We start from the raw sequence: 21,638 nt of genomic DNA, 5'->3' as shown, positions 1-21,638 counted from the left end.
TCCCCATTTTCTTCCTCTTCTTAATTCATTTGTATTACTTTTATTCAGGGTGGTTGCCATATTCAGGGTCAGAAAGCATTTCTTCACCACTCACGTCAAACTGACAGAGACAGACATCAGTGGACAGAGGTTAAATGGGCCAACTACTTCCTGGGGATTAGGAGGTCAGGAGCCCCGGAGACAGGGATTCAGGAGATAGACTTCTCTCCCCCCACTGTAGTGGGAGGAGGTCAGACACCCTGTAAGGGACATAGGCTAAGAAGGCAGAACCCCTCCTTGTTTTGTTGTGTAGAAAAAGCTAGGCTTTCCATTTGAAGAGCCTCCAAATAAGGAATACATTGTGAGACCATAAGAAAGGGTCTTATGTATTATGTTTCTCAGAATACTGACAGTACATTATTAGAATATACGCCCTTGTAATGCAGCTTTCCAAACTAATTCCCTCCAGATGTGTTGGACTACAACTTCCATCATCCCCAGCCAGCATGGGGGGGCAGTCGCTGTGGCTCATTATGTTGTGTGAACCCGGCAAAAGTGGCTTATGTCAGGGTTAAATAACTCTTGCATAGCTCTAAAACAACCCATGGGTTATGCGAGAGTTGTTTAACCCCTGCATAAGCCACTCTCGGGTTTGCACAACAAGATAAGCCATGGCAACTGCCTGCCGTAGCTTGAATATTCTAAAGGGCAGTCAACATGCACAACAACCCACCTTGGCTTAAATAAGCCACAGTGGGCTGCGGCAATCGTGCGAACCAGTGTTTGTGTGACAGGCTGCCAGAAATGGCTACTTGTCACCTAAGAACCAACACCAGCTCTAAGGGTAGCACATTTAAAGGGTAGCATTTTAGCTGTCAGAAATTGCTGCCTGATACTTGTACAGCATATTGTTCTGCAGTTTCAGTATTAGGGAAAGTGGATACGGTGCTCTTTTATTTAGGGCCAGATGACACGGTAGATACACTTTTTGAAATCTGGCCCAGTTCCTGATTTTGAAGTGTCTTTCCAATGTGAAGTATGGGAACATCATGTGTACAAATGTGCTTTTGGAAATAAGCGCACAAGGGCACATACAGGACAGTCTCCTGGCAGTCTGGACATATGATTTGGGATGCTCCAAATGCTATTTTAGGGGTATGGAGCTGTTGAAATGTCAGGCCATTCTTTGTATTTTGTTTCCAGTGTGAGGTGGGGACAACTCCTTTGGCCCAAAAAGACTTTAGACAAGGCACCTGCATTATCAGAGCTCATAGATTGCCCAAATGCAGAAGGGGAGGAAATAGGCAAGGTGTATATGGTAGAACGTAATAGCCAATCAAAGGGGCCAAAGTCCCACAGCAAAAGATTGCACACGCCAGAGGCATCTGGGGAGGGACACTGGGTATAGGTGTTTCTATGCAAATGCTAGAAGCCACCAAGCCAAAATGGGAGCGTCGGAGTGCTTGGTTTTACAGGAGAACCTGGTTATAGTGGACATTAAAGAAACCTGGTGGAATGGAGAGAACCAGTGGGATACAGTCATCTCTGCATATAAACTCCAGAGTTGTTTGTGTATATTGTCTGTGTTTTTATGTGCTTTTTTGTAAATGGCTTTTAAACTTTTTATATTGTATTTAATGTTTTAACTTCTGTAAACCGCCTAGAGAGCTTCGGCTATGCGGCGGTACAGAAATGCGATGATGATGATAATAGAGCAGCCAACCCTAACCTGGTGCCCTCCAGGTGTGTTGGCTACCACCTTCCATTATCCCCAACAAGCACTGAGGGCGCCAGGTTGGGGAAGGCTGTCATAAAGAATCCTCTGGAGGTCTGGAGATATAATCTGAGGAGCCCAAAATTTATATTTTAAAAGCTGCAGCTCTGAATCACACAAAGAGCCGGAAATTTAACTCCAGCCTCGTTCAGAAGGCAAATGCAAACGCTGCGCCTGCAGCATACCTTCCAGCCCCCTCAGTACACCCCGCGCTCCTTCCTGTTCACGTTGCTTCCCGTGACAAGCTGCTTTCTGGTTGTTGCAGCCCGGACGTCCTCAGTCAGCCTTTCCCATGGACGTCTCAACCTTGCTTACAAAACTACAGTTCCCACCATGCTTTGCTGCAGAGAGTCTCTGCGGCTGCTAACCCTATAGTCTAAGCCGAGGGCTAATCGCGTTGTTTCTCTGGGCCGTGCAGGGAGATGGTCTCTGACGTTCTAGAAAGGAAGCCTCTTCTGCACTGTTGATAGTTTGATAGGATATAGGGCCATATAGGCTGCAAACACCTCCCCACCGCAAGCTTTTCCTGGTGGAAGGACTGCAATTCTCCAGATTGGCATAGTTGCTTGGGTCATTCCTCCTGGATACTGAAGAATGGTGCAAAGGAAGAAGACGTCTTTACTTGCACGCTAGATTTTTTTTCTTCCTTTCTTGCTAGTGTCTGCCTGCAAAGCCCGAAGATCCTGCCTCGGAAGAGGAAGGGAGGGGATGAATAGGTGAGACGCAGCAAACAAACCGAATTCCAAAGCTGACGAGTGCAGTATTGTGTACTGAAGCTGCTATCGAGTTGGAGTGTTTGAATTTTGGGATTGCCAGTGAGCGATGATGCGGAACGAGTGGTCTGTGGCGTTTGCTGGAGTCGGCGGGGCAGGGAGCCTTCTAAGAAGCAGCGAGCCTGTGTCTCTGACTCCAGTGGCGTCCCAAGCAGCTTCCTTGCTGGAGGAAGCGGCTGATCTGCTAGTGATGCACAGGGACTTTGCTGCTGCCGTGGACAGGTGCGAGAAGGGCTGCGAGAGCCTCATGGGGGACCCTGAGAGCGAAGACTCCAACAGGTATGTGCCGAATTTAACTGGGATGGAGGATGAGAACTGGGAAGGGTCTGTATTGCTGTTTTTCCTTTAAAGCAAGGTTGGCGAACCTCCAGATGTTGTTGGGCTAGAACTCCTGTCAGCCCTGAACATTGGCAATGCTGGCTGGGGCTGATGGGAATCGGAGCCCAACAACCTCTGCAGGGCCACTCTGGTACTTTTTGGCACGAGTAGCAGAAGAGTGAGGGCTGAGCCCTGTGTCTCAGAGACAAGGACATAAGAAGAGCCCTGCTGGATCAGACCAAGGGTCCATCCAGTCCACCATTCTGTTCACGTAGTGGCCAATCAGCAGCCCATGGGGAATCCACAAGCAGGACATGAGTGCAACAGCACCTTCCCACCCATGTTCCCCAGCAACTGGTGTACATAGGCACACTGCCTCTATTACTGGAGGTAGCATATAGCCATCAGGACTAGTAGCTATTGATAGCCTTTTGCTCCAGGAATTTGTCCAATGGAGTCAGGGAATGGCAAAGTCTAAACATTATGGGTGCTTCTAGACAAGGCCTTTTTCGTGCTATCACCCTTCCTCATTCATGGAATTTTGCAGGGGGTCATAGAATCAGAGAAACATAGAATAGTAGGGTTGGAAGGGGCCTACAAGGCCATCAAGACCAACCCCCTGCTCAATGCAGGAATCCAAGTCAGAGCATCCCTGACAGATGGCTGTCCATACAGACGATGTTGTCTTCCATTTGTAACCCTCCCATGTTTTCCAACCGTTTCTTCTGTCTTTTTTCTTACTACAGAAAATCCATTAAGGGTGCAATCCTATACATATTTAGATAGAAATAAAGGCCTACATCTCCCAGGATGCCCTCAGCATGTTGCCTGGGGCATGTTGAGAGTTGTAGGCCTTCTTTCTGTTTAAGCATGCATAGGATTGAGCCATAAGAAAGAAAAGACGGAATAGCTTCACATGGCCTTCTGATGGTTAGCGTCAGGAGTCCTCAGTCTAGAAGCACCTTTAAATTCCAGATTGGATACCACAGCAAATCAAGGAGATGTAATGTTTGATACTGGGGAGTTATCTTCCAAAAAGAGAGATACTGAGGGCTCACTTGGGATTTGGGAGAGATCCTCCAAACAGAGAGAGCTGTGATTATGTCATGGTGAAATATCAGAACATGCTCAGACACACTCAATTTTCTTTGGCGGGTTTTTCCTCACCCTTCCTTTTCTAATTTTTAAAAAAGGGCCTGCAAACTGGCTTAGAGTTTTTAAACAACAAAACAATAAGTAGAATCCAATCAAAACAGAGAAATGGCAACGCAGAATCACAGGGGGATGAGGGTGGGGAGGAAGCAAATCAACCTCAAAACTTAGCAAAATTGAGATATCTTTATTCAGTCATCGTGTTTTAGGGCTGAGTATAGAAAAGCCATCCTGGGTCAGAATTCTGGCTTTCATCTCCCCCTGCCTCTCCACATATAGAATAACCACAGTGGCCAACCAGATGCTTCCAGCAAGCCCCAAAAGGGCGTCAAGGCAATAGCCCACCTCCTGCTTCCCCCCACTCCAACTCTGCACCTGAAGGTTTTATTTAACTATTGTAAATAATAGTTAAATAGTGCCACTGAGACATCTATCCTCTGTGAATGTATCTAATTCCCTTTTTAAACTGTCTCAATCTGGTGGCTATTATCATAATTTGCAGCAATGAATTCCAAAAATGAATGTTGGATCAGATTCAGTGTGCACATGTATACACCTATCTATCACACACACAAAATGTGCTGAACTGACAGCTTGGGCAACACAAGTATATGGAAGTCCTGTGAAGTAAGTAACCTCATCCCTGTGCCCCACACTGTGTAGACCTTGGGGCTGATTGGGGTCAGCAAGAGAGAAACTGAGGTGTTCAGATAACAGAGATGCTTATTCCAATACCTAGGGCAAGTCTTACGATTAAGAGATCCTAGATTTACCCCTAGGATATATTTGTACTGCAAATCTTAACCATTTTTTAATTGTTGTGACTATTAATTCTTTCTCACATGCGCGCACACACAGGCTGCATTTACATATAATGCTAAGCCATGTTTTATGTTAACCATGATTTGCTGCTTTAGCCATGACTTGTCTTGCAGACGAGCAAACAAACTGCAGATTGTTTCCCTAGTTCTGATTTGTTTCTCTCCTGCTCATTTTGCCAGCCTTCAGAGTGATTTTGTTTTCAGGCTGCTCTTGCTGGATGCCTCTGTTTCAGGACAGACAGCAGCACCAACTAGCCAGGGATAAGCCACAGTCCTGCGTTGAGACATCATGACAAGCAATAGTTTAAGCAAGCCAGACTTTGTAAGCCAACAACAAGCTTCTATTTGTGATTTATACTTGGTTAACAAAACATGGACTGTTTCCAGGGATTGGTTCAGATACAATGACAAGCCAGATTTCAACAAACCATGGCTTAGCGTTATGTGTGAACCAGGTTCAACACATGCCAAAATCTGAACTTCAGCACCCTTGCAATACTGAAATCAAGCTTTATATCAGCAGGTCTGTGACCTGTAAACAAAAACTCTCAATTTAACTTGTAGTTGTGGGGGCAGAGGCCGGAGTTCCAGCTCAAGGTTGGGATGTTGCTTGCAGGAGCGCAGATTCTCACACACACCAACAGTTCTTGTTTTTTGTGTCTCTTTGCTCAATCAGCTCTGAAGAACTGAAATGCGCCTTATGTGTTGTGGGTATCCAGGCCCTGGCAGAGATGAACAGATGGAGAGAAGTCCTCCCTTGGATCCTTCACTATTACCATGATCCGGAACGTTGGCCTCCCCAAATTCTGGAGCTGTGGTGGGTTCCCCTCTTCTGTCTATGCTTAGTAAACCTGTTTCTGGTTTGTACAACTTCAGCATGCAGGTGGGGCTGGGGTGCACATGACTGACTGAATTCCATACAAAAAATGCCCTCCATGTAGAAAACTAGAGAATGGTTATAGCTTAGCCTTCTCCTGGACATACTAGTTCTCCATGTGCAAGGATTTGTTTTTCAGATGGAAGTACATTCAACCATATAATTACCCTTCCCCCCATTTGCAGTCTGAAGTGGTACAGTCCAGCATCAGTTTACCACTTCAGTATAAACTAGATCTGTATCTTCCACGTGAATGTTGCTTAAATAAGGGATGGGTTGAATTTAGTCTTGTATGGTTTATTGGGCATTTTTTTTAATGGAAAGGTGGGGTACAATGTAATAATAACATATTATTTACTAGAATCCCCATGGCCCACCAAAGTGTTTTACATTTTCAGAGCTAGAGTGCATACTTGAGATCTCAACAGTTGAGATGCAACTATTATTTATTTGATTTATATCCCGCCTTTCCACCCAAAAATGGCATTCGAAGTGGCTAACAATAGTAAGACCAAAATTAAAACAAAAACGTAACTAAAACAATACAAAAAGCATTAGACACTTCTGTAGCAGACCAGATAAACATGTACATATAAAGTGATCCTGTTTTTGCACTCTTGCTTAAGAACATTATCATCATCAGTAATGATAATGATAACAATAATAGCAGCTACATTTGTATCCTGCCTTTCCTCCAAGAAGCTCAAGGTAATATATATATATATAACTCTCCACACCCCCACGCCCCTTTTATTCTCACAACACACCTGTGATGTAGGTTAAGGTGAGAGAGAGTGACTAGTCCAAGGTCCTGCAGTGAATTTCATGGTGTCCTGCTGGCTTTAGTTCAAGGTCCACCTAGTCTAGCATTCTTTGCAAGAATTCCAGCAACTAGCAGGTGATAAATAGTTCTCCAAAACTCATGAGTGCACCATGGTCTACCTTTTACCCACCCCTGACTTAAGTCACCAGACTAGAATAGCCTGTGTCTGTTATTTTTCAGGTGTGTAATAGGAATCATAGGAAGCTACTTTATACCAGGCCAGCCTGTTTGTCCATCTAGGCCAGTCTTGGCTGCTCTGACTGGCAGTAACGCTGCAGGGTCTTGTGGAGAGAAGGGTTTTTCCTATTACCTGCTACCTGATCCTTTTTAGTGGGAGCTGCCTGGGATTGAACCTGGGACCTCCTGCATGCAAAGTGTATGCTCTGCCACTGAGCTGTAGTCCCCCACCAAAGGGGAGGTGGCTGGCTTTGACAAGGTCAACCTGCCCAATTCTTTCTTTCCTAGGAAAGCAAACAAACTTTCCCAGGAAGGCAAACTCTCCTCTAGAAGTTGCCTTTTATGGAACATCAGTGGGGTGGGGTGGTAGCTGCAGAATCCCAGCAGAAACTTCCTATGAATCTACTTGTCAAATGCCAGTCCTTTCATGACTTGGGGCAACAGGACTGCACACCTTTCACCTTGCAGATGATTACTAAGATATTTGATATTGATCTATTGTGTCATTTCTGTTGCAAGTTTTGTCATATTTGCCCTTCCTCCAAGGAGCTCTGAGTGGCCTACACAGGGGTCTCCTGTTTTTATTGCCACCGTCAACCTGTGAGGTAGGTTAAGCTGCGAGAGTGTGATTTGCTCATGGCCAGCCAGTGACCTTAATGACCAACCAAGAATGTAAACCCAACCTTCCCCTCATGTACTGAATCCACTACATCAGGGGTGGGCAAACTGTAGCCCTCGGCCTAAGCCCAGGGGGTCGCCCAGGTAGGAGGTGTGTTCTGGCTGCAGGGTTTTTAGTTGTTTTAGTTTTAAACAGCTGTTGTGATATTTCTGCTTTAAACTTGTATTTAGTGTATTGTTTGAATATTGTATTTGTAGATTTTTGTGAGCCGCTTTGGGGGCCTTTTGGCCAAAAGGCAGCATAGAAATAAAATATACCATAACATGTAACAGGGGACAGAAGAAGGGCTGGAGAGAGAAAAAATGCCAACATGGACGGAGCAATGAAAGTGATCTGTTCAGACCTCCAGCAAGGGGGTGGCGGCAGGTAAATAAGGAGTGGGTTGGGGGAGCTGAAACGGATTGAATGATGGAAGGAGAGTGGGAACCCCTCTGCAGTTAATCAGTTCAGACCTCTGGCAAAAGCAATCTGACCCTCCTCAGAAACCTGCTGAAGGGAGAGAGAGAGAGAGAGAGAGAGAGAGAGAGAGAAAGAAAGAAAGAAAGAAAGAAAGAAAGAAAAGGGGGTGGCACAGAGAGGAAAGAGGTGGCCCTGCCCACTTTGGGCTCTGGCCCTGCCTGCCACCAGTATGTGGCCTCCAACAGATTGTCCCCAAGGAACTGCAGCTCTTGACATAGTGCAGCTCCTGCACTATGTTAATTGTCACTCTCTTTGTCAAGTGCTTTAAGAATGCATAGGAAAAGTACTACGTAAATACAGATGTGTTCTTATGCAATCGTATTGAAGTGTTGTTGCTGTTGTGTTCCCTCTTAGCATCCTCTTACATAGCAAAGTAGAAGAGCCCCACGTGATGCTAGAAGTTGGCAGTGACTGGCTACGTTCTCCAGCCAACTGGCATGCGCCCAGCTATGGCCTGTTGGTCCAGCTGCATCTGTCCCATGTGCTGTTGCCACTCAGGCACTTTGCAGAGGCCGAGGAGCTGATTCGAGGCTGCAGAGCTCTGAGCGAGGAGCAGCAGCTGGAGGCCCATGAGAGCATTAGAGAGAAGAAGCATCGGTGGTTGCAGCAGGAAGAGGAGTCCCCGATACTCAAGGAACCATCAGAAATGGTGTTGAAGCAGGGGTTAGGTAGGCTTTCTTTTTAGCAGCCTTACAGCTGAGACGATGGATGCTTGAGTGCACCTATATTCTTAACATAATAAGACACAAGAAGAGCCCTGCTGGATCAGACCAAGGGTCCATCTAGTCCAGCATTCTCTTCACACAGTGGCCAACCACCTGTTGACTGGGAACCCACAAAGAGGACACAAGTGCAACAGCACCCTCCTGCCCATGTTCCCCAGCACCTGGTGTACATAGACATACTGCCTCTGGTACTGGAGATAGCACATGGCCATCAGGACTAGGCTTCTCCTCCAGAAATTTGTCTAACCCACTTTTAAAGCCACCCAAATTGGTGGCCATCACTACATCCTGTGGTAGCGAGTTCCATAGTTTAACTGTGTGAAGAAGTACTTCCTTTTATCTGTCCTGAATCTCCCACCAATCAGTTTCATGGGATGACCCCAGGCTCTAGTATTTTGAGAGAGGGGGAAAAATGTCTATCCACATTCCGCACACCATGCATAATTTTGTAGACTGCTATCATGTCTCTCCTTACCCTCCTTTTTTCCAAGCTAAACAATCCCAGCTGTTGTAATCTTCTCTCATAGGGGAGATGCTTCAGCCCCTTGATCATTTTAGTCGGCGTTTTCTGAACCATTTCTAGCTCCACAGTATCTTTTTTTAGGTGTGGTGACCAGAACCGTACACAGTATTCCAAGTGTGGTCTTACCATAGATTTGTATAAAGGCAGTATGATGTTGGCAGTTTTATTCTCAATCCCTTTTTCTAATTATGCCTAACATGGAGTTTGCCTTTTTTACGGCAGCTGCACACTGGGTTGACATCTTCATTGAGCTGCCCACCACAACCCCAAGATCTCTTTCCTGGTCAGTTCTTCAATGAAGCCTTTTGCGCACATGCCTGCCTTGTAGACTAGCTCCCTTTTTTCTCCCTCTCTCATAATACTAGAACCCAGGGTCATCCCATGAAGGGGATTGGTGGGAGATTCAGGACAGATAAAGGGAAGTCCTTCTCCACACAGAGCATAGTTAAACTATGGAATTTGCTACCACAATTCATAGTTATGGCCACCAATTTGAATGGCTTTAAAAGGGGATTGAACAAATTCATGGAGGTTAAGGCTATCAGTGGGTACTAGTCCTGATGATGATATGCTACCTCCAGTATCAGAGGCAGTGTGCCTATGTACACCAGTTGCTGGGGAACTTGGGCAGGAGGGCGCTGTTGCACTCATGTCCTGTTTATGGGTTTCCCGTGGGCAGCTGTGTGGCCACTGTGTGAACGATGCTGGATGAGACTGACCGTTGGTCTGATCTAGCAGGGCTCTCCTTACATTCTCATGTTCCCTTTGTAGCTTCTGTTAGAGTCTGGTTGGCTTGTTGTCCTAGTCTTGTTTTCTTGGGCTGCCCCTGACCTATTATGAAAGGTTGTGCACACAGACCAAAATTTCCGTTGGTGCAGATAAAGTTGATAAGATTATCAAAAGGGCCCATCAAACAGGATGATGGATAGAGACAAACCGCTTCCCACAGGTTCCTCTATTCCTTTGTATTGCACAAACTGGCTTTTCGAGTTGTACAGCATCTTGGTTCCCAGGCACTAAAAATCTGTTGGCTGAAGGGGTAGCCATATCAGTTTGTTGTAATAAACTAACAAAAGGTGCTGATGCAATTTAGAGATTACACAAGCATGTGGTGGTATCAGCTTTTGGGGCTTAAAGCCCACTTTTGTTAGATGTGTGACCAAGATTTTGTGAACCTAAAGTCACAGGCGCAACAAGTCAGCTTTCTTTTACAAAGTATATTGGCTGGATTATCCACAAGAAATTAGTGATGGCTGGGCAGCCTTTATATGACAACCTCACAGTCCAGAAACCCTCTAAGGAAAAAGTGTTATTTGCACAGAACCTGACTGGAAAGAACTTTAAAAGCCACTTTTTAGAGAGAGATCTCTTTTGAATGATAATCTCCTCACTGCTTTCCTTGGTGCAACTTTGTTCTCTTGTATAGCAGGTTCGGTGTCCCAAAAGGTGTTGACTATATTGGCACAACTGGGCCGAGTGCTGGGATCCTTAGCAAGCCAGTTTTGCTCCCTCTCCTACAAAAAGACGCTCTTGGCTGCTTTCATGTTGTGTGTCGTTGTAGTGCGACTTGACCCAGGTGAGAGAGACAGAAACATCCAGCTATTACTCCCTATAACTTCTTATTTATAGAGAATTAGAAATGAGGGACTTGGAAGGTGGGAAGTGGTAACTGGGACAGGGGTTGTCTTAGGCGTTTGGTCAGGATATGGATTTCTGAAATGACTTGAGGAGCCCTTTCCAAGCAGCACAGACTGCTGGTGATAAGGCCTTGAGTATCTGAGGCAGGACAGAAGAACCTGCACCTACTGACAGGGCCGGCCCTATCATTAGCAAAGTGAGGCGGTCGCAAATCCTGGGAGGCCAGCAGCAAATTGTTTGAGGGGAGAATTGTGTGCCATGTGGCTTTCCCTATGCCCCCTAAGCTAGTCTGCTGCTTTCAGGTGTAGCAGAGGATGCTGTCCCATCGTTGGTGGTGAAGAAACATGTTCAGTCTTGAACATGACTTTTCTACATTGAATGGGAGGGGGCGCCATTTTGTTCTTCGCCTCAGGCAGCAAAATGTCCTGGACTGGCCCTGCCTACTGAAACTGAGGTTTGAGAGTTTGGGGACAGAGGGTTTGGGCTTGGTCCCTAGAATCAGAGCCCAGGATGTAAGCTTCTTGGGCAGGCTGGATGCAGTGTGTGTGTATGAGAGAGAGAGACACACACACCAGGAGGTCTCTATGTATGCCTAGTTTTCCATTTGCATCTAGATTGATCCATACCTGGTTCAATCACTCCCTTACAGCAGGATAGCAATTGGGATGTGCTTATTTACCCCAACGACCCGCTGCCACCATTCTCTTGGCTTGCTGGGACACCCCGCCCCCCAAATACCATGGCCTACCCCTGAGTCAGAGTGATCCCTCAAGCATCTCAAAATCTGAACCATGCTACATAATCATCAGGATCATATGTGAGCTCTTGCTGGATTGTACCACTTCAAACTGCAGGTGGGGGTGGGGGGCATGTTTAAATGTCATTGATCTACTCAAGCCTTCTCCAACCTGGTGCCCTCCAGATTTGTTGGACTACAGTTCCTACAATTCACCACCAGCATTGCCACACTGGCTGGGAATTATGGGAGTTGTAGTACCACAGATCTGGAGGGCCCCAGGTTGGGGAAAGCTCTAAATCCATATCCCACCCCATGCTTCAAAAAAGCTTCAAGCTTTCCAAACAGCAATACAAACCACAAAATCCATTTGGTACAATGCAATACAGTTTGCTACACATAGAAACCTAGCACATCAGGGAGAAGAAGGCAAATACTTCTCCATGACCTGATTGTTTTTACATGTGGTGACTTTTTAAAAATGTTTTTATTCAAACATGTGATGCTCCACCTGGAGTGGTAGAGTCAACCGGCACACGTGATTCTGCCAAACATGCAGATCAGGACAATGATATCTAGGGCTTTGAGGTGTGCTTCGGTGTTGTTTGAATACAAAATGTCCGCCCATTCCCAGCTCTTCTTTATTTATCTTTAGGACCTAGATATTTCCCCACTGCTTTAAGCTGATCTGCCTGAACAGGTCTACCTCGGTTGCTAGGTGGAGCTCTGGAATGTTTGTTCCATTGATAACCAATAGGAAAAACTGAGCATTCAAGAGGAACTTGACAGTTCCAGCTAAGTAACTGTAAATGGGCAAATTAGGATAGTGAAGCTGCAAGACTGGTAGTGCTGGCATCAAGGTTAAGCAGTTCCCAACAGCCCACAACCCAGAAGGGCCCGCTGACAAGAGCCGCTGGACATGCATCCTTTAAGAGTGATGAAGACAAACTGGAGAGGGTTCAGAGGAGGGCAACGAAGATGGTCAGGGGACTGGAAACAACGCCCTATGAGGAGAGACTGAAAGAACTGGGCATGTTTAGCCTTGAGAAGAGAAGACTGAGGGGAGATATGATAGCGCTCTTCAAGTACTTGAAAGGTTGTCACAGAGAGGAAGGCCAGGATCTCTTCTCCATCATCCCAGAGTGCAGGACACGGAATAATGGGCTCAAGTTACAGGAAGCCAGATTCCGGCTGAACATCAGGAAAAACTTCCTGACTGTTCGAGCAATGCAACGATGGAACCAATGACCTAGGGAGATGGTGGGCTCTCCCACACTGGAGGCGTTCAAGACGAGGCTGGACAGCCATCTGTCAGCGATGCTCTGACTTGGATTCCTGCATTGAGCAGGGGGTTGGACTCGATGGCCTTGTAGGCCCCTTCCAACCCTACTACTCTATGATTCTATGACTTGCTCGTCCTCTTCACCATTGCAACCCGCTTGTTCAGCTGCCTCTCACTCTGGCCCCGACAATGGTAGTGGTGAGAAGGAGGAGCAGTAGATGCCACGGCTTCCTTGCCCACTGGCTGTCTGCCTGTCAAGCAAGCAAGTGGTAGAGGATGAGGAGCATGTGCAGCTGGTGCCGATGGCAGTGAGGCGGAAGAACTCATTGAGAGAGGCGGCCCACTGAGGGTGTCTTGCCCAATTGCCCTAAAAAACCTGGAACTGACACTGGTGTTAGAAATACCTTTTGATAGTGTGAAGGCAACCTGGGTTTATTTTTAGCAATGTGAGAACTTGGCGGCAGTGGCGGGGGCCGGAGGCATTTGTTTACACTTAGAGGAGGAATATTTGACCAGTGTCAGAGTAACATCTGGTATTGTGATGGGTGTAGATGAAAAATGAAAGTAATCTTCTTCCATTCCTCTTTCCCAGCATCTCCCACATCCCTGCCTTTCCTCTACAGGCTGCTCCAGCTTTTCCATCAGGCCCGGTTGGCTGTATTTCCTCCACACTCTAGGCCTCCAATTCAAGACTAGGTGGCTCTAGTTCAGGAGGACAAAACAGTGCTTATTGGAGAACTTACTGAAAAGCCACGAAAGACTCATAAGCCAGTTAAGGCTTTACGTTTCAGCTGTGGAGCAGGAGGGCAGAGCACTGCAGGATTTTCTTTAAGGACTAAGAATCTGGTCTGATAATGAATGCAGCTGAAACCCGCCAATCAATGCTGATTTTCCTCCTAGCCAGTGTCTTTTGAGGGGTCAGTATGGGGTCACTTTCCTCCTTTGGCTGTCTGCATCTGCAGCTGCACTCCTAAAAACAACCTTACTTGAATGGTGGTGCTTACTTCCAAGTAAATATTGGGATTGGGCCATTGGAGGACTTCCTCTTCGAGTCATTTTACTTTTGATGCAACCTGGCCTCCCGAAAGAGGCATGGAGTGTTTTCTGACAAAGAGTGACTGTTGCCAGCTGTGTGGCTTCTGATGTATGGCATCACTAGACAGTTTGGCCAAGATGCCTTCCCTGTTACTAATCATGGGTGCTTTTGCTCATGGGCACAGAACCAGTGCTTTTGGGGATAAAGAAGAGGTCTTGGGCAGAATGCTTTTCTCTTTTGCTTTGGTAGTGGAGCTCTACCTCTACAGCAAGTGGAGCACAGGGCTATTCCATCACCCTTTCAGGTCTCTTGACTTTAGAGTCCCCTTCCCCGCTCCCCTCCTGTCAGAGCTCCTGTACCTGTAACATTTCTGTGCAGCAAGCAAACGTGCCAACAGTTGAACCTTTTCCTGGCACGGAGATGGAGCAATGGTCAAAGCGTCAACTGCTTGTTGCACACAGTGGTTATAGGCACAGGATTTGTGCCAGGTAGGAAAATTAATAGTACGTAAGCCGCCTTAAGAACATGCAGGTCTTTATCTGAAGGAGTGTTGTTATAATGTTATCAACATGTTTGCTGGTTATTTTTTTTTAATGGCTTGGCAGTGGTGACCTGTTTTCAATCTGGGAGGAGCTTGCAAAAGTTATGTTTTTTTAGACAGATATTTTAAAGCAATTGTCGCTTGCACCCATTTAATGTACCTTTCAGATAAACGTTTTCAAAAGCGAAGTTGAGTAATTTATATGTCCAGTAAAATGTGGCTCTCATTCTTGCAAAGGAGAAGACGGCAGAACAGGTGCAGAGTAGCATCTAGGCATGACCTCTGCTATGTTCTGCCCATACTGATGGGATTGCTACGGTAGTTCCACAATCGATAGAAGACATTTCATGGGGCCATAGTTCAAAATACTTGATCACTAGAAAGGCTTGATGACTAGTTTTTTTTTAAGTAACTCTGAATCTTTAGAGCTGCTGCTCAAGGCTGATTGCTATATATGCATTTTTAATTCTGTAGTCCTGATTTACAGACGTGTTCTGTTCCTTTACTCATTCATTTTCTTTTATCCCAAGGCAGCTCACACTCACAAACCAAAAACATAGCATTCTACCAACAGAGGTAATATAATGAAAGAGAGAGCAAAGCAAACAAACAAAGCCAACTAAAATATCATTTGCAATAGCAGCGAGGAAAGTTTAAAGGAAGCCAAAACCCTGCCAGAAAACAAAGGTCTTAACAGAACCCCCAAAAGCCAACAAAACAGGGGGCCAATTGGGCATCCCAAAGTAGAGAGTTCCTCAGTCTGGGCTGTGCAAGCCAGAAGACCCTGTGCCATATTCCAGGCACCCAGACTTCTTGCTGGCTACAGGGCATGAAGCAAGGCCTTGAATGAAGAAATCAGTGGGTGGGCAGGGCTTGTGCAGAAAGCTCAGTTGTTTTAGTCCCAAACTCTTTAGATTTATAGTTAATAACCAGCACTATGACTTGTACCTGGAAACAACCTGGTAGGCAGTGTAGATTGAACTAAACCAGAATTATATGCTCTGAAAAGCAAGTCCCAGACAGAACTCTGGCTGTCACGTTGTGCACCAGCTGAAGTTTCCAAACACTTTTCAAGGCCAGCTCCATGTAGAGTGTGTTGCAGTAACCTAATCTGGATGTGACCAAAACATGTGGCCAGATCTGCTTTGTCCAGGAAAGAGTGCAGCTGGACTGCCAGCTGAAGCTGCAGCAAGGGCAGTCCTGGTCACTGCCGTCAGGAACAAAGCTGGGTCCAGGGGCACCTGGTTTTTCAAGGGGACTGCAGACCTATCCAGAACAAGCTGTGCACCTAATCCCAGATTGGGGGTCCTACCAACCAGCAACTTCTCTGACTTGTCTGGATTAAGTCACAGTTGCTCAGCCCACATCTAGTCCATCAGTGCACTCAGGTACCAGTTCAGGAGCCTCATAGCCTCCCTGGATTTGCATGAAAATGAGAGCTAGAGCTGGGTGTCATCAGGCCCCATTCCAAATACTCAGATGATCTCTCCTAGTAGTTTCATAGCGATGTTGAATAGCACAGGAGACAAGTTGGAGCCCTGTGTGACCCATAAGCCATTGGCCAAGGACTCAGGCCCCAAACCAGCTTCTGGGATCTACAAACCAGGTAAGAATAACACCACTGCAAAATGGTGCCTCTCAGCCCCTTCCCAGAAGGACACAATGGTTGATGGTATTGAAGGCCACTGTGAGGATCAGCAGAACCAACAGGGCCGCACCCCCCCATCCAGCTCCCAATACAGGGCATCTGTCGGTGACCAAGGCTGTTTCAGTTCCAAAACTGGGCCTAAAGCCAGATTGGAAAGGTTCAAGATGATCAGTTTCCTCCAAGAAAGCTTTGAGTTGGGCCACCACCATCCATTTGAGCATCTTGCCCAAGAAAATTATAAATCTGAAACCAAATGGTAATTGTCTAGGATTTATTTATTATTTTATTATTAAATTTATTAATCGCCCATCTGGCTGGTCACCCAGCCACTCTGGGCGATGTACAGCGTATAATAAAACAGTTTAAAACAATAAAATTCTACAATAAAAATGTTTTCTAAAATACCCTAACCCACCCCAAATGCCTGCCTGAACAACCACGTTTTTAATGCACGGCGGAAGCTCATTAAAGAGGGGGCATGGCGGAGTTCCCTAGGGAGGGAGTTCCACAGAGTGGGGGCCACCACAGAAAAGGCCCTCTCCCTTGTCCCCACCAGTCTAGCTGTCCTGGCTGATGGGATAGAGAGAAGGCCATCCGAGGCTGATCTTGTTAAGCGGCCTGGCTGGTGTTGCTGGAGGCGCTCCTTAAGATAGGCTGGGCCGGAACCATATAGGGTTTTAAAGGTCAAAACCAACAGGATGGTGGGATCCAATGAGGGTTCCTTTAATAATTGAAGGAAGCAGTCTTAGAACTGCTGCATTCGGTGCAGATTATACTTCATCTTTACAACCTTCACCACCCAACCGGCCAGCCCCTCTCTGGCTGCCTCAAGGAAGGGCATAGGTCAAGAGAGCAGGTGATCAGTCTCAAAGCCTCTTGTTCACATCCTCGGGCTGAACAAGCTGAAGCATATCCATTAAAAAAGCACAAGCAGGCACCAAGGGCATATCCATAGATCCTTCTCTAGAGTGAAAAGCCTGAATGGATGCAAATGACTTTATCACCAGAGTGCTTTGCAAACTGGTCATAGTGGGATTCCCCTCTTTGGAACAGCTCCATGACTGCGCTGACATGATGGCTGCAGAGAAGTATGTCTGCACCATCGCTATCACAGGGCAGGCCCTAAAATTGGTTCTAGCCCCTGGTTTGGCTAGAATTGTCACAAGTCTTTCTCCCATCGATGCACACTAGCTGTCTACCTATTCATTTCATCACCCCCAACTCCACAGAAAAAACAACGTAGATGGTAGCAGAGCATTTAGGAACAATCAGGTCAACAGTCAGGGCTATTTCCCCATCCCAGAGGTCATCCAGATACAATAGTACTGATCTCCTCTCTCTTATTTCTGTTGTCAGAGTAGTACTGCAGAGCCAGATATAGGTCACCAGGTAAGCAATATGGTGTAGTTCTGGGACATACACGGACATGCAGAAGTAGAATGTCATGGCGTTTGCATGGTCTCTACCACTTGCTACAGGTGGGCATTTGCATATTTGAATTCTCCCTGGGGTGGGGGCAACCTCCTTGTACATAGGAAACCAACTTGGGAAGGATTCAGCCCAGCTTTCTTGGCATGTATTTTGTTGTGTGCAGGGAAGTCCCCACCACAACCTTGGGGAAAGCATTGGAAAATGCAACCCACACTTGTGTCTTGAAGTGGTACAGTCCAGGAAAAGGTTTACCACTCGGTCCTGCCCAAAGAATAAATAGGGCCAAGGGGGAGAAGATGCCATCATTTTTGGAGCCTGTACACCTGGCTCCTGCTGAGCCCACCTGCTGAGTGTGGGCAAGTGTTCAGTGATGTAAAGGGGCAGGAGGAGGGGAGGGGAGGTTACAAGGGGTGATTATGACCTTCCTCCCCTGCACTGTGATGCTCCAAAGGCAGCCCCTAGGCATGGCACCTGGCTTGGGCCACTTAGAAGCAAGACAGCAGTGGTAACAACATCTACAGCTGCTGTAGCTCATCAGAAAGAGGAGTGAGCACCACTAAAGGCACCATGGTAAGGAGGGAAGGGGAGGTTTTCCCCACAAGGAAGATGCCCAAGTTCCAGGGAAGCCAGGTCTTGGGGAGAGAAGGTTTTATTTGACACCAGCTTGGCCATGGGCCTAGGCCAGCCTTCCCCAGCCTGGTACCCTCCAAATGTTTTGGACTACACCCACATCAGCTCCAGCCAGCATAGCCAAGGGTAGGAATGCTGGGAGTTGTAGTCCAAAACATCTGGAGGCCACCAGGTGAGGAAAGATGAGATCCTTCAGGGTTATGGCAGCTTGAGGATCCAGAATAGACTGGATAGATAGAATGTGGGGGTGTAGAACAGGACAGAATGGCACAGCTGCCAGATATTCAAAGAGTGGTACGAAGGACTGCGAAATATGACCAATTCATGGAAATCTGTTTTCCATTTATCAGTTTCATAAATAAAGGCACAGTGTAAACCTCTGACATAAATAGTGGAAGACAGAAGTTAATAAGGACTAAATTGGACATATCGTCTTAATGAACATGAAACAAATATGGGAACACAATTTTTATTTGTTTGCATTATCTTTAAAAAGTTTAATATTAGTGATACTGTATTATTCATGATAAACCAATAAAAGCTTTTTAAAAAGCCAGCAACTAAATGACTAGCCAGAGAATGAACAGAATCCAGATGTTCTTATATTTAGCCTCAGAAGGTCCTGTTCACATTACTCCTCGACATGGAGCTGTGGAGAGAAAAACACTTGGGCAAAATATTTGTTGGGGGGGGGGGGAACCTGAGGGAAAAAACAAATTCACTCCAGGCTTGTAAACTAGAAATGGGGGCGGGGTAGAGTAAAGGTATGACAGAGATAGTGTCATAAACACAAATCAGCAAAAATGTAAACACAAGCAGTCTTAAGATGTTTGAATTAAAGTTGTTTATTTTAATGAAATAAAATTTTATTTTGGGAGGGAAGGGGAAAACACCATGCGCCCACCAACTTATTCTTGAGCCAGAGAAATAAATATGCAGCCGTGGCTAGTTGAAGCAAAGTGACTGCTGCGACTAACAAGTGAGGGAAGTACAGAAATTCAGCTCTTCTCTTGCATTGGTCCATATTGTGCGTGAGAAAGGGGAATGCAGCTGTACACAGCACTCAGTCAGCAAAGGAGTCGGGTTCCCTTGTTGCTACAGCCTTGGCTCGCCCCCATTCTGCAGTGACTCAGCTATGCACATCCAGACCCACATGCAGGATTCAGCTTTTACAGTGCGCAACTGTGAGAGCTTTGAAAAGCAACCAGTGGAGGCTGGTGAGTCTGATGTGCATAGCTCCTTTAGAGTTCTGACTGAAACCCAGAGCAGATTCACTGCCCCATTTACATCGGAGCCACCAGCCGCCACTGAAAGCAACATACTGGGCAGTGTGACTAAAATGGAAACCAGCGCATTACAGCGGTTGTGTATAACTGGCTTACCATGTGCAGGCAGGCAACGCGGCCAGTTGTTTTGTGTGTGCCATGCGCCCAGGCAGTGGTGCGAACGGGTCATGTGACTTGTGCTTTAATGAGAACAAGCCTTTTAAGATGGTGAGACCAAGTCCTATGAGGAAAGGTAGAAGAAGATGGGTATGTTTATCCTGGATAAGAGATTATTAAGAGGTGGTATGATTGCCATCTTCAACTATTTGGAGGGCTGTTGCACAGACGATGGAGCAAATTTGTTCTCTGTTGTTCCAGAGCTCATATTCAAAACAACAGGTTCAAATTACAAGAATGACCTGTGTGACATCTGAAGAGACAATCTAGGAAGGTGGTGGACTGTCCTTTGTTAGGTTTTAAGCAGAGGCTGGATGGCCACCTATCAAAGATAGTTGTAGCAGTGAATTTCCTGCCTCAGCAGTGAGGTTAGACTAGATCACCCTTCCCCAACCTCGTGCCCTCCAGATGTTTTGGACTTCAACTCCCATCCGTCCCAGCCACCATGGCCAATGGTCAGGAATGCTGGGAGATGTACAGGCTCAGATTAGCAGTGAAGGAAATAATTCTGCATATGGCCTGGTGGACCTTTTAAAACTGCTGTAGATCACAAACTGAATATGAGCCAACAATGTGATGTGGATGCAAAAAAAGGCAAATGCTATTTTGGGCTGCATTAATAGAAGTAGAGCTTCCAAATCATATGAAGTACTGGTTCCCCTCTACTCAGCACTGGTTAGGCCTCACCTTGAGTACTGTGTCCAGTTCTGGGCACCACACTTAAAGAAGGATGCAGACAAACTGGAGAGGGTTCAGAGGAGGGCAGTGAAGATGATCAGGGGACTGGAAATGAAGCCCGGTGAGGAGAGGCTGAAAGAACTGGGCATGTTTAACCTTGAGAAGAGAAGACTGAGGGGAGGTATGATAGCGCTCTTCGAGTACTGGAAAGGTTGTCAAAGAGAGGAAGGCCAGTATCTCTTCTCAATCATCCCAGAATGCAGGACACGGAATAATGGGCTCAAGTTAGAGGAAGCCAGATTCTGGCTGAACATCAGGACAAACCTCCTGACTGTTAGAGCAATACGACAATGGAACCCATTCCCTAGGGAGGTGGTGGGCTCTCCCACACCAGAGGCATTCAAGATGAAGCTGGACAGCCATCTGTCAGGGATGCTTTGACTTGGATTCCTGCATTGAGCAGGGGGTTGGACTCGATCTTATAAGCCCCTTCCAACCCTACTATTCTACAATTCTATGCTATTCATTTTTTCCAGAGAAGAAGCCTACTATTTATAACAGACTCTAGCTTAAATTAAACCCAGGAAAAAGTCAATCTCGACATCAACAGGGACTATTTTTGGAAAATGAAGAGGAATTAAAGCTTTCCAACCATTGGTTTTTCTCTTATCACCATTTTGAAACAAGAGTGATGCTATCTTTCTTAGGGTGCAATCCTACATATGTTTAGACATGGCTGGCTGGGAAATGTTGGGCATTGTAGGACTTTTCTCTGTCTAAACATGCCCTTAGAATCATAGAGCTTGGCCATTGGCTATTAAGGACGTTTCTGCAGCTATTCCGACCTCATTTACCCTTTTTCTCTCTGACCCCCCCACCCCCACTATAGAACTAATTAAACAGACTTAGTAGGTACACAACGGAATTTATGTCTGAGTAAACATTGCACAGGATTGCACATTAAATCATGAATCTGACAATCACTAGCTGTTACAAGCTATGGAACAATCAGAAAACCAAGGTTCTGAACTGATCTTTAAAACATATGCGTACAACTTGGGATGGATTTGGGGTTGGTCTGAATGATGTTTCAGAGGTCCCTGACAAATCAGTGCCTCTGATTGCAAAGACATTCAGGATCCCTTCCAACTCTTTATTCTTGACTCTAAGATTTCTGTAAGTAGAGTGATCGGGGTGCCAAGCTTTTATGATGCCATCACCCCGCCTCATTCACATAATTTTACGGGGGTCCAGACAGTGTTGTCATCATCTCATAACCATCCCATGTGCCTCTTCCATTTTCTCTTGTCATAGACAATCTGTTAAAACAACAAAAGATGAAAGCGCTGCACAATGCCTTCTCATGGGTAACTCTAGGAACCCTCCGCCTGGTGTCGCTGCTCTGGGTCAGTGTATCTTATATGACCGGGAAAAAGGCAGTTGATACCTGGTAACATTCTGATGATGTGTTTCAATGACAGCTAGGATGGCTCAAG

At 46.1% G+C, this 21,638-nt stretch overlaps 1 protein-coding gene across 3 annotated transcripts in view; it reads left to right on the top strand.

The window, feature by feature from the left end:
• The first annotated feature begins 2,160 nt into the window (after window positions 1-2,160).
• Window positions 2,161-21,638, top strand: part of PEX26 (peroxisomal biogenesis factor 26) — a 20,887-nt gene continuing 1,409 nt past the window's right edge. Inside the window, exons 1-5 of one of the 3 annotated variants that reach the window (XM_084809277.1) lie at window positions 2,161-2,805; window positions 5,494-5,634; window positions 8,187-8,500; window positions 10,507-10,656; window positions 13,329-16,343. In XM_084809277.1, coding sequence (XP_084665403.1) covers window positions 2,576-2,805; window positions 5,494-5,634; window positions 8,187-8,500; window positions 10,507-10,656; window positions 13,329-13,432 — 939 coding nt within the window. In that variant the 5' untranslated portion in view covers window positions 2,161-2,575 and the 3' untranslated portion in view covers window positions 13,433-16,343. Of the gene's footprint in view, window positions 2,806-5,493; window positions 5,635-8,186; window positions 8,501-10,506; window positions 10,657-13,328; window positions 16,344-21,638 lie in introns of those variants that run through there. The other 2 variants (XM_084809278.1, XM_084809279.1) reach the window with 2 other exon arrangements.

The sequence above is a fragment of the Heloderma suspectum genome, chromosome 7 (genome assembly GCF_057233095.1).
Source record: "Heloderma suspectum isolate Gila_16-S chromosome 7, 16-S_ref, whole genome shotgun sequence".
Classification (NCBI taxonomy): Eukaryota; Metazoa; Chordata; class Lepidosauria; order Squamata; family Helodermatidae; genus Heloderma; species Heloderma suspectum.
Note: the sequence above shows the minus strand (reverse complement) of the source record. Positions and strands in the feature narration are given on the sequence as shown.